The sequence below is a fragment of the Vipera ursinii genome (genome assembly GCF_947247035.1).
Source record: "Vipera ursinii genome assembly, chromosome: Z".
Classification (NCBI taxonomy): domain Eukaryota; kingdom Metazoa; phylum Chordata; class Lepidosauria; order Squamata; family Viperidae; genus Vipera; species Vipera ursinii.
This window is the reverse complement of record NC_139517.1, coordinates 83,942,151-83,954,775: the sequence shown is the minus strand read 5'-3', so window position 1 is coordinate 83,954,775 and position 12,625 is coordinate 83,942,151. Positions and strand designations below refer to the sequence as shown.

At 36.9% G+C, this 12,625-nt stretch overlaps 1 protein-coding gene across 5 annotated transcripts in view; it reads left to right on the top strand.

Annotated features, from left to right (window-relative positions):
• Nucleotides 1-1,690: 1,690 nt before the first annotated feature.
• Nucleotides 1,691-12,625, top strand: part of UBE2E2 (ubiquitin conjugating enzyme E2 E2) — a 73,261-nt gene continuing 62,326 nt past the window's right edge. Inside the window, exons 1-5 of one of the 5 annotated variants that reach the window (XM_083378622.1) lie at nucleotides 1,691-1,928; nucleotides 6,536-6,600; nucleotides 7,841-7,945; nucleotides 11,249-11,432; nucleotides 12,415-12,465. In XM_083378622.1, coding sequence (XP_083234748.1) covers nucleotides 11,257-11,432; nucleotides 12,415-12,465 — 227 coding nt within the window. In that variant the 5' untranslated portion in view covers nucleotides 1,691-1,928; nucleotides 6,536-6,600; nucleotides 7,841-7,945; nucleotides 11,249-11,256. Of the gene's footprint in view, nucleotides 1,929-6,535; nucleotides 6,601-7,840; nucleotides 7,955-11,248; nucleotides 11,433-12,414; nucleotides 12,466-12,625 lie in introns of all 5 variants that reach the window. The other 4 variants (XM_083378620.1, XM_083378621.1, XM_083378619.1 and 1 more) reach the window with 4 other exon arrangements.

Here is a 12,625-nt window from a genome sequence, read left to right as displayed (position 1 = left end):
GCTGATTCAGTAGCAGTAACTGTGAGAGGGATCTTGAGAGTCCTAGTGGACAATCACCTAAATATGAGCCAGCAGTGTGTGGCAGCAGCCAAAAAAGCCAACACAATCCCAGGTTGCATTAACAGAGGGATAGAATCAAGATCACCTGATGTATTAGTACTTCTTTATAAAGCTTTAGTAAGACCACACTTAGAATGCTGTATCCAGTTTTGGTTACCCCATTATAAAAAAAGATGTAGAGTTTGGAAAGTGTGCAGAAAAGAGCAACAAAGACGATTACGGGAGTGTAGGCTGAAAAATATGAAGAATGGTTGCAGAAACTGCGTTTGTCTAGTCCACAGGTCTGCAACCCGCGGCTCCGGAGCCGCATGCGGCTCTTTCAGCTGTCTCCTGCGGCTCCCAGTGTTCTGCCATGTGCAGTCCCAAAAAAAAAGTGGGACTAAAAAAGTTCAACCAATCAATTCAAATATGCAGGGTAGGTGCATATCTCGCCTTGGCTCCACTCTTCAGTCAAACCCTGTTCTGCGCATGCACGCATGTATGTGCATGCGCACGCATTTTTTGCGGCTCCCAGTTTTTCCTTTTGTGAGAGAACTGGTTCCGAGTGGCTCTTTCACTGTTTCAGGTTGCTGACCCCTGGTCTAGTCTAATGAAAAGAAGGACTAGGGGTGACATTATAGCAGTATTCCAATATTTGAGCAACTGCCACAAATAGGTCAACCTATTTTCCAAAGTACCAGAAGGCAAGACATGAACTAATGGATGAAAATTAATCAAGGAGAGAAGCAACTTAGAACTAAGGAAAAAAATTCCTTACAATTCCTGATCATTTCATCAGCCACACCATTGGGGACACCATAGTCCAGAGCAAAACACATTATATGGAGAAATGGAAAAGACTGAACAACTAAATAAGACTTTCTCAGCTGTGAGTTGGAGAAAGCATATCATGGAGATAATATCATATAAAAATAGTTCTGGAAAACACGCTTATGCTGTGGATCTGGGAATGAGATCAAAGTACAATATGCAAGTTTTTTTAACTTTGGAAGACTCCTCCCTATTTCTCCATTTCTTTTATTGTGCTGAACTCTAGATTTCTGGCTTCACTTAAATTCGCAGATGAGAGTTCTGATGGATCAGCCTCATAAGATCCAATTCTATGTCCCCAGAGGGCATGGACAAGCATTTCTTCCCGTTTTTGCGTGGGCTAAGTGATCTTCTCCCCTATCATACTATCAAGAATTGGCCGTACTATTTCTCTGACTCCTAAACTTGGACTCTTCTTCGCTGTTAACCCAAAGCAGCGTTCAGAGTTTACGGAAATAAGTCTTTCCTTCAAAAACCACACAGGCTTCACCCTGCTCTTGCCATCTGCCTCCCCTTCCTTTTGACCTCAGTTTCATCCAAAGAAGACAACCCGCCTCCCCTACCTTGCGCTACGCACTTCGCCCTAAGAGACAAACCTCCTCTCTCCTGCCTTATCTCAACCTCACTTTCCCTTTAAATCGTGCTTTTGTCTCCGCCCTCCCGCCGCCTCGTCTTCCTCGCGGCCGCGCGTACTCGCTCCCAATTCCTGAGCTACTTTTCCTCGCGCGGTCATTCTGCCCAGCCCTCGTGCTCAGGCGCGCCCCCGCCTGGTCCTTCCCCCCGGCTCCACAGCCCAACTCTGGGCTTAATTGGGCCATTCGGGAACGCGCTTCGCGCAACGCGTTTAGTTTTCTCCAGGCGGCGGTGGCGAAAGAGTAGCTAAGGAAGTCATCGTCGAGGGTGCACGGGAAGAGTGGTGGGCGCGTTATGTTTCCGTGACCGGCCGTTAAGATTCATTCCCCACCCCCTACTGGGCGCCCCTTCCCTTGGATAAGGATTAACACGCAGAGCACCGAAGGTGGAGAGCGAGAGACTTGCGCCTGCCCCTTCTCCCACAGGTAAAAGCCTCGTTTTCCCCCTTTTCCACTCCTGAAAATGTCCCCTTCCTCAAATACAATCGCTCTCCTCACTATTAAAACTGCCCCTGCCTACCGCGGCAAGCAATGCTAATCCCTTCTTCTCCATAATGTTGATTATCCACGAGGCAGGAACCTCCCCCCCCCACCTCCTCCCCAACTTGGCGATGTTTCCTTCAATCTAAAACGTCCTTCAATTCCCGGTTAATCTTTTCTACATCCCTCTCTTGTAATCGGGGCTCCAATACTAGTCGAAGGCAAAGAGTTTCGGTGCCATTACGGTACCTCCCGCCTCCATTTCTTCTGCCCAACCTACACCAGCTGTTTACCTCCTCCTCCCCCCCATCATTCTTTTCTCCCTCATTCTTTCTTACTCCTTCGTCTCTCCCACAAGCATCATCATCTGCTCTATACCCTAGTGGCATCCCTTTAATTGCCGGTGGTCTGCCAACACTACCCAAGACCATGCTACAAATGCCCTTTCATCATCCTTCTATACTCACAAGAGAGGAAGGTGGATTTGGTTTTCTCATTCGTTTTATGCACATTGCAGTGGAAATTCTGATCCTTATTATATATGCTATTGGGCATCACAGAACATTAAGGTATGTAGAACATCTGTAAAGCAAAAAGTAAAAAATAGATTTGGATAGATTTGTGCACATCAAGTATGCAATCCTTTTCACTATCTTTCTACTCCAATCAATCAAACAATGCTGCTGTGGCCTGCTAACTGCTAAAATACTGACAATGTTACCTAGGTGGGTAAGAAAACGTTTAACAAGCAAACATCCAAGCTCAAGGAACAACAAAGTCTTCACTCCTAAAACAGTTTTTGCTCTCAAGCATTAGCTTATCACTTTTTATTTAATTAAAAACATTTTTAAAGTATATATTCATTTATTATCTCTTAATTCTGTCATCTAAAAAAATAGATCTTAGTAAAAAAACATCCTCTAAAAATGCAGCCTTTTGCAGAGCAACTCTGTCATTGATCCAGCTATTCTAACTGGTATTTCTAATAGAGAATTCCTTCCTAACTTAAAATCAATTCATTGCCTTATAACATTATCTTCCAAATATCATCATTAATAAAATGAAAAGTAATCCTTTGGTTCAATTACTGTATTACTTTCAAGTGAACCTACTGTTGTTTACTTTTTAAACCATCACAAAGAAATGCTCCTATACCAAATCACTTTATTTTCTGATTTAGTCACATAAAATTTCTTGTGAACTATTATTTTAGGATAGCTATCTAGCTATCTAGTAGTAGTATAACAGTGCAACCCAAACATGTTTAAAAAGTAAACAACAGTAGGTTCACTTGAAAGTAATAGAGTAATTGAACCAAAGGATTACTTTTCATTTTATTAATTTTCCATGTGGACTATTTCTTTACAAAAACTACCTGTATATTGCCCTTTGTAACAGTGTTTATCCACATGAGAACTTTATGTTATGTTATGAAATGATAGACACTCAGGTATTTTTCTCAGCTGACATTGTGTGCACCTTTTTACACAGAAGTGAAGTGGTATTGATACCGAAAATTCATTCTGTATAACTAAGGATTCAATTAACACTTCCTGAGACAATCCTTCAGTCTGTATAATCTATTGTCAATCTGACATCACTGAATTATTCCTGCATTCTTATAATTCTCAGTGGATCATATTTCATTAATACCACCAGCTTTTTCATTGTATCTTTTTAAGTAACTTAGCCTAACAATTTTCCATCTTAAGGGAGATTTTTCATTTGAGTTTTTCATTCTTATTTTCTCATTTTAATGCTGCCTGTTAATGTGAAAACATTTCGTGATTCCTCTATAGCAATGATGGCGAACCTTTTAGAGAGCGAGTGCCCAAACTGCAACCCAAAACCCACTTACGTATCGTCAGGTGCTAGGTGGGCGTGGCTGCAGACTGTGGGACTAAAAAGTTCAATCTATTTCAACTTTGGGAGATTTTTTTTTCCTCGCGAGAACTTGAAATTGATTGATTGATTCTTTTTTCCCCCACAGAGCAGTGGAGGCCTAAACCAAAAAGGTTCTATAAAACCCATCTGAAGGCCTAGGACTGGGCCGACTGGGTGTGTGCCCATAGGTTCATCACCACGGCTCTATAGTCTATTACCTTAGCATGTACGGAGGGATATTACTTGATTTATATATGAAAATTATTTTTCCCATGGTAACATAGAATTGCTATCATCCTGTTTAGTGTTTAACCTTTATTATCTTACTACTTGTTAAATATCAAGTAGTACCTTTTATCACCATATGTACAAAATAAATCTTTTCTTTCTAGTTAAATGAAATAAGTATTTTAGTAAGAAATAGTGTGTGAAACAGGCTCTCTAGGATAGATATTTCAGTTCTCAAACAGAAGAAAAGGTTAAGCAACTTTCCCTTCCCCCTTTTAAAACAGATCAGGGAAGTGTGACAGCAAACACTTTTCTATAATAGCATTGTGTGATGGGAATTTTCTAAGATTGCCTTCTACCACCACTTTACCTATGTCATTTCTTGAATGTCCATATACCGGTATGTATTTCAGGCAGACTACAGCCTCTTAAATCTCATTACCTGCCATCCTCCATTTCTACCTATTTCTTTATCCGTTATTAGTTTTATGTAGTTTTAGTACAATTTTCTTTTTACCCCATTGTTTTTGGTGCCTTTCTAAAAGAAGTCTTGAAAATGGAAAACATCACATTTAAAGTTTGCATTTTAATCCCATTGCCATTGCCAGTACTACATAATTATGTCTATGACATGTGGTTCTTCATCCCCTTTAAAAGGTAAAGGTAAAGGTTCCCCCGCACATGTGTGCTAGTCGTTTCCGACTCTAGGGGCCGGTGCTCATCTCCGTTTCAAAGCCAAAGAGCCAGCGCTTGTCCGAGGACGTCTCCATGGTCATGTGGCCGGCATGACTAGACGCCAAAGGCGCACAGAACGCTGTTACCTTCCCACCGTAGTGGTCCCTATTTTTCTACTTGCATTTTTACGTGCTTTCGAACTGCTAGGTTGGCAGAAGCTGGGACGAGTAACAGGCGCTCACTCTGTTACGCGGCACTTGGGATTCGACCCGCCAAACTGCCGACCTTCTGATCGACAAGCTCAGCGTCCTAACCCACTGAGCCACCGCGCCCCTTTTTCATCCCCTTTAGGAAGACAGAAAAATAGGCTGCTTGTACAAATATATTCCCAGTGTCTGCTTATCAGTATAAGTTCTCTGGTTTACTCTTTTCTCTTCCACTTTCAAAATCTCAAACTTTAGCTTATTTTAGCATAAACTAAGGTCCCCTGTTCTCCTTCTGTTTCCCCATCCTAAATGCCAGTGTTTCTACATTCTTATCCTTTAGGCTGGCTCCTTATAAAGGAGTGGATTGGGCTGGCTGCTACTCTATGGAATATTTTTTTCTTTCTAGCTTTTTTCTGCAAGTGCAGAGTCTGTGTAGGTTGAGAGAGAGTAATTGGTCCATAGTCATCCAGCCAGCTTTCATGCCTAAGGCAAGATCAGAACTCATCTTGATTTCTAACCTAGTCTTAACCACTAGACCAGATTTGGATTTGCAGTAAATGTTCAATTCATTTTTGCTTCCTTGTAATTAAAGATGCTTTAGTAAGACATCACTATCTTCCATTGTTATTACATCACAATTTCACGTTCCTCAAATTCTGTTCATTCTTTTCTGGATGGTGTTTAAAGGACAGGCTGGGTGGGGCGGGGTCTCCAATTATTTATTAAATTTTACACAAACCCCAGATTCTGTAATACCCAGGTTTGATTCATTTTCTTGTCTTAACTTTCTAATCATGTTACATCCCTGCCTAAATCCTTTCCTTGCATGTAGAGCAATTTAATAAAAGGAATTTAAACTTTGCCTTTGCATTGTGACTTAATCTTGAAGCTTCCTGTTTGCAGTAATGCTATAGCAGCAATAAAATGTTTTCCGAATGCATCATTCTCCTTGGTTGACTGTTTTTCTTTTCTTTTCAACACATGTAAAAGATTGAACTTCACATGTTTTTATATTGACAACATTTGTTCCAACATTTATATTTAATTACAAATGTCTTAAAATGTAGCTTGATGTTCATTTCAGATGGCTACATGAAGTTTGTGAAACTGTGTTTTGATTGAAGGGATGAAGTGGACCGAAAAAATAAGAAAATAGATAATGACAGATTTAAACATTTATTTTTGATTGTAAAAGTTTACCTTTTCTTATTGAAATAAATAATCATTTATCTGATGAACTGTAACACTTGAAAAAGAAAATGTGGCCAATACTTTTTATGGCACACAATTGTTAAGACAAGCATATATACCTGGAGAACACTGCTATTTTTTTCTGGCAAACCACATGAAAGTACGTATGCACAGGTTTTGTTGTCCTTTTTTAAAAGTTGTGCTACTTGAAAAGATCAGTTTTAAAAGGAAGTATAGATAAAAGTAGATTTTTTTGGATTTTTAATTTAATATAAAATGTGGCTGAATTAAATATGCATATGACAACAGTTCAACAGTTGCACAGTAAAAATAGAGTAAATATTTCAGATTTCTTTCTTTCTGCCATAGTGAACTTCTTAACCCAACACTTCATAGAATTATTGTGTGGAAAATTGGAGGAGGAAGGACTGCTGGTACGTTTGATACTTTGAGTTGTATATGAAAAAAATGAGAGAAAAATCTATAAGTGATTTTTAGATTTTAAAAACACATTTTTATAAACAATAGTTGCCATTTGCAATATTTATAATTATTTTTATCCATATTAAGCCTGTTTGGTCTAGTGGGTAAGCACCAGGCTATTAACCAGCAGACTGAGTTCTAGCCCACTTAAGGCATGAAACCAGTCCGGTGATTTTGAGCCAGTCATTCTTAGCCAACTCATCTCACATGGTTGTTTTTTTGGCAGAAAATAGGAGGAAAGAGTATTGGATATGTTCACTGCCTTGAGTTCTTTATAAAAATAATGGTATGGTAGAAATAAATAAATTATTACTATTTAAAATTTACTGGCTTCCCAACTCCAGTGGGCAGTGTACAAAATATAGAAAAAAAATAGCTTGATATGTTAAATCATATAGGACAGACTAAAATGATCTAATAAAAAACAAAATTAATAAAATAAAACAGAAGTCTTAGACAAATAATAAACATTGCCCTCAGACCTGGTACCAAAGCCAAATTTTGGGGAAAAAATATTACAAGCGTGATTAAATAGTGGCATTTTTGAAGTAAATTAATTTTTAATGATTTAAATACTGTTTTACTATTTTTGTAATTTTCTTTGGAAAATGAATTGATTTTGAATGTGGAAACTCATTTACCAAAATATGATTTAATTCTAATTCAATAGGTTTTTTACCTGAAAAAGTCTAATACTTTTTATATTGCTTTTTATTAAACAGCTAAAATTTGTTACTTGAGTTATCTCCACCTTTTCATCAGTTTTATTCTATTATCCTAAATCTAAACCAGTTTTAATTATAATAGGGGTAACCAGAAGAAAAATAAGAAAGGGATCTCTTTACTCGCTTTAAAAAAAAAGTGGGGGGAAGCCTATGGGTGCTACTCTTAGATTATTTTCACTTTACTGGTCACATCTTAGAGTAATTACTGAGACAGCTCAGTAGTAATTACCTCCAGACTTCTGTTTGTCTTGCGTCATGTTTGCCTTGAGAACAGAATACAATAGGACTGATAAGTACTTGCTACAGCAATAGAATCTATGAGATCTTTTTGAAGCAACGTGCTTTGTAAGAAGCAAGGTTTCATTCCTTATGTCATAAGAATTTTAATAGACTTGTTTCTGGCATTACTGTGAATGATGTTATATAACATTGCTCATTTTATATTATTGCTATCTAATTTATTTAGAATTCCTATATCGACCTACAGCTGAAACTTATAAGAACTTACATTGTGCAGGACCTTGAAGACTTTGTTGCCCAAGCTTTTGGCCAGGATGGTTGAAACCTTCAAGTAATATGTGTGTGTTTTAATACATTTATTTATTTATAGTCTTAAGCTTCTACAAATATTGATCAGTGTTAGGTATTGGCCTACTTGGTGAAAGTTGCTTGGTTTTGTTTCAGATTTTTTCCATCCTCTAGTCAGTTTTATCAAAAATTCTTAAATTTCCCTTAATTAAAGCAAAACATCATAAAATAAGTATCAGCAGGGCTTTTTTTTCTCATAGAACGCTCAGAACGGAGTTCCGGCACCTTTTTTGGATGGAACCTTGTAGGGTAGGCAAGGCGGGTTGTATGACGTGTGAGTTCCGGCACCTTTTTCTTTTACAAAAAAAGCACTGAGTATCAGTGATCAAAAATAATGACTTTCAAGGGTCACATTGCTTTCTTAATTCTAGTGTTTTTAAGGTAATATTTTGATCAGGAGTAAATCATTTGGATTGCTTGCGAATTTTGGGAATTGGAGCCACTGTACTGAAGTCATTGTGATCCAAACCCCAATCAGTATGGGAAATTTGGTTCCCTCCATATATTTTCAACTACAGTTCCTACAGTCCTTTGCTATAGAGTAGACTGTGATGATTCAGTCTCATTTAGAGACAAACATGGGCTTATTTAGAATAGATGTTGATTCATATTTTGATGTTGATTCATATTTTAAAATACATTAGGGAAACACAACATTTCGTTTAATGTGTTTTGTATTGATTAACATTAAAAAAAATTTCAAATGTATTGTTTTACAAAATAGTATATTTTCTGACATAGTAGTCCTGAATGGTTGAAATATGTGTAATTGCAGAAAAATATATGCCATATTTTTGCAGCTCTTTTTAGCTCTTTTTCTTGGTAGTGCTAAATTGTATTTGTAGATACGGTTGTGTATTATTGAGTATAAAAACTACTCAGTTCCACACACTATATTGATATGTTTGTGGAAGGAGGGTGGTACTGTTAGCACTGTTCAACCAAGAGGTGTTTCCAAAAACTTTCTAGTTCATGTTTTTGACTGAATTTCAGCTGTTAAAGGAAATATTCTTGCTTGAGCACAATTTGTTTGACTTTTGTATGTACAACTGTAATGCTTTCTATACTTCACCTTAGCCAAAAGGTGGAGAAGTAATTGTAAAATCCTCTATTTTAAATTCCAAAAGGGAAGAAAAATCAACAAGCATTATAACATGTACAGTTTTGCTGGCTTGTCTTTTATTTAACTTTTACTGCTAAGTTTTGTACTGATTATTAGATTTATATGTCATCTTTATTTTATAGAATTTAAAGTGGTATATACAGTGTTTTCCACACTCTTGTGTTTTCTGCTGCAACAATCCTGTGAGGTGGTTTGGAAAGAGTTTGGCTGCCCCAAAGTTAGCCAGTTAGCTTTCATGCCATGGCTTTCAACAAGGAATAAAATTCACCAGGTTCTAGTGCAATCCTTTAGCCACTATACCAGACTGGCTCTCACTTATAACAGAGACATAGATACATGGCACACAATTATAAAGAATGAAGGCTAAGAGGCTAAATAATTCAAAATGCCAATTTCCTATTTTTCATTCACTTTTTCATCATACTTGCTTCACTATAATTTTCTATAACTATACCAACATAAAAATGAGACAGTGACGGAGAAAATAAGTACATTTACAAGATGGAAGAGAATCTCTACATGGTAGAGAGTTCATAGAATCTTCCTTGCACTTTTTAAATTTTTCTCATAGGAAGATCCCCGCTTTAGTAAACTTTGCATAGCATTTCTATTGTTTTGGCTCTCACTGTTCTTTGTCACAGTTTTGAGACAGTTGATTTCATATATAGTCTCTTGTTACAATAACTTTGTCTTGTTATGAAAATGCTATACTTGTTTGTTTTTTTCTTACAGTCTTCTAAAGCGTTCTTGTTGATATTTGTTTTATCAGATTTTCTTATATTAATTTCAGATAGGTTTCTTACTGCCATTCCAGTCTATCATTTTCCAGGTGTATAACATTTCTATCCAGCTGTTATAGTCTACTGACTTAGTCTTGCTCTTATTATTCACATCCATTGTTAAGCATGTTTTTTAAAGATTCTCTAGTTTTGTTTATGCATTTTAAAATCTCCACTCGTTCCCTATTCAATGCTTTATGCTACAGCTAAATCAAATGTGTGTCAAAAATCAATTTACACAATATAGAACAGAGGAATTTATCAGATGAATCTAGAAACTGATACGTTTTTTAATGAAAAGGAATCTTGGGTGTCCTTATGGAGGCAGTTATTAAGCAAAAAGACAGCCTGTTGATTTTTAATACTATTGCTATTACTTTTGGGAAATATTGGATTGAATCCTGTAGTTAGAAATAAAAAGAATGGAGTTTCAGATGTTGAAGGCATAATTACAAACATTCCAATGAGCAAGAAAAGTAGAAATCTCTCAACCTATAGAGCAGACATGTCAAACACAAGGCCCGGGGGCCGGATCCGGCCCGCAAAGTGGTTTCATGCGGCCCCCGAAGCCATCCTGGAAACAGTGAGGGAACGGCCCCCACTGCCTTGGCCCTGGCCCAGAGACCCTCCTTCTGCCAGAGACCCTCAGATATGCCCCACTCCTGCCCAGGCCCCCATAGGCACCCTTGATGCCAACGATGTAGAGCTGGCCATGCCCACCCAGTAGGCCATACGCACTCTAGCCACGCCCACCCAGTAGGCCACACCCACCCGGCCCCCTGAGGGCAACCGCAATGCTGATGCGGCCCTCAATGAAATTGAGTTTGACACCCCTGCTATAGAGGAATTTAGAGAAAGACTATGAAGCATAAAAAAAATCAGTTCAATATGATATTCTACTTTTGTTGATAATTGAAGAAAGAATGCATGAAGTAAAAAGTTTATGAGCATTATTGAAAAATGTTTATTGGAATCAGACACAGGCAATATTTCTACAATTCACTTATGATTAGTTCTTCTGTATTTGTCATCTTATATTTTTCTTCTGAAAAAAATAATATAAGATTCTTATTATTTTCTCATGAGATTGTGGTGTGAATTAATTTTCTCTTTTTTATAGTTCACAAAGAGGAATAGAATTTTATATTTGAATTTAACTCTATTTTGGAACTGAGTCTCATTGAGTGAGAAAGTATGAGAAAGATTGCATTCTAGTAGTCAGATTCTGTGAATCGAATAATGTAAACCCTCAAATATATTTAGAAATAATATGTGAAAATATTCAAATATATATGATTTAATTGAGTATATTTTATTTAGTATCTTCAGAGCCAGACAGCAATATTCATTCATCTATTTTTAATTTTTATCACTTTTCATTTAGAATATAAGATGTCGACTGAAGGGCAGAGAGTTGATGGTAGTCCAAGTACCAGTGGAGGCAGCTCTGATGGTGATCAGCGAGAAAGTATTCAACAGGATCAAGAAAGAGAACACATTCAACCCAAGAAAAAAGACGGCAAAATCTCTAGCAAAACAGCAGCTAAGCTTTCAACCAGTGCTAAAAGGTATGTGCTCTTTGGGTTAATTTTCAGTCTTTTTTCTTTTAATAACTATAATTGATAGTCTTACCATATTTATATGCTAATGAATTGATTGACAGTTCTGCAGAATGTACAATAACAGTTGCTTGTTTAATAGCTATACTCATCTCACTGTTATTAAAGCTGAGCCATTTTATAAGTCATGTATGTATGTGCACATGAGTAAGAAAACTAATATTCATATTTGTCCCTTAGTCTATGATTTAAAAAATCATTTTTTCTATATCCAGTTTTTTTTTTCTAATCAAAACTGAAAATCATGTGCATTTTTCTCCTTTCAAGCAAGAGTCTATAAGGGATTTGAAGTCGACCTAAAATGTAAATATTTTTTCCCTCAGACTAATGTAGTTAATTTAGCCATCTCTGCAAATTCCATCATCTGTGCCCGCTGTTCTTCCATTGTGGGTAATGTTGAACCAGTGTGACTTAATTTTATAATGCTGAATGATAGAATATCTTAGTATTTTGGCTTTCTTTCTTATCTAAGAGGTAAGCGAAACCTAGAGAACACTCAAAGGTTTCCAAAGTCATGATTATTGTATTTAGATTTGGTATAGAGCTTGGATTAATAGGTTTTCCCAAAGCACATGGCTTTAAAAGTCTAAACATTTCTTGCCTTTCCAGTATTATTGAATTGTACACATGCTGACAACACCATTTTGACATACCGCAATTCCATTCTTCTCTGTTCAGTTTAAGTAATCCACTGACTGCAAATCTATCATTTGCACATGATTACTGAACATAATCTCAGGAAGAAAACCTCAGATGACTAGCAGCTGCCTCATGAAAGGCCAGGCCAGATTAAATTGATTGGCATTGTCTTTTAATTTGTAATTAAAACCCTAGTTTTATTCCTGGTGATTAAACACCTTCAATAAAATTGGAAGGAAACTGATTTTTAAAATACTTCTATTATTTTAATTTGTGTTTCTTTTCTTTTGAGGATTCAGAAGGAGCTTGCAGAAATTACATTAGACCCTCCTCCAAACTGTAGGTGAGTTTTGAAGTTTATTTATCTATAATACCATTTATGCTACCATCTAGCATAAATGTTTCTTCAGTTTCATTAGACTTATGGTGAAAAGGTCTGGAATATATAGTGTCACATGTTTTCCAGGGAACTTACTTCAAAATATGCTTGTATGAATCTGCCT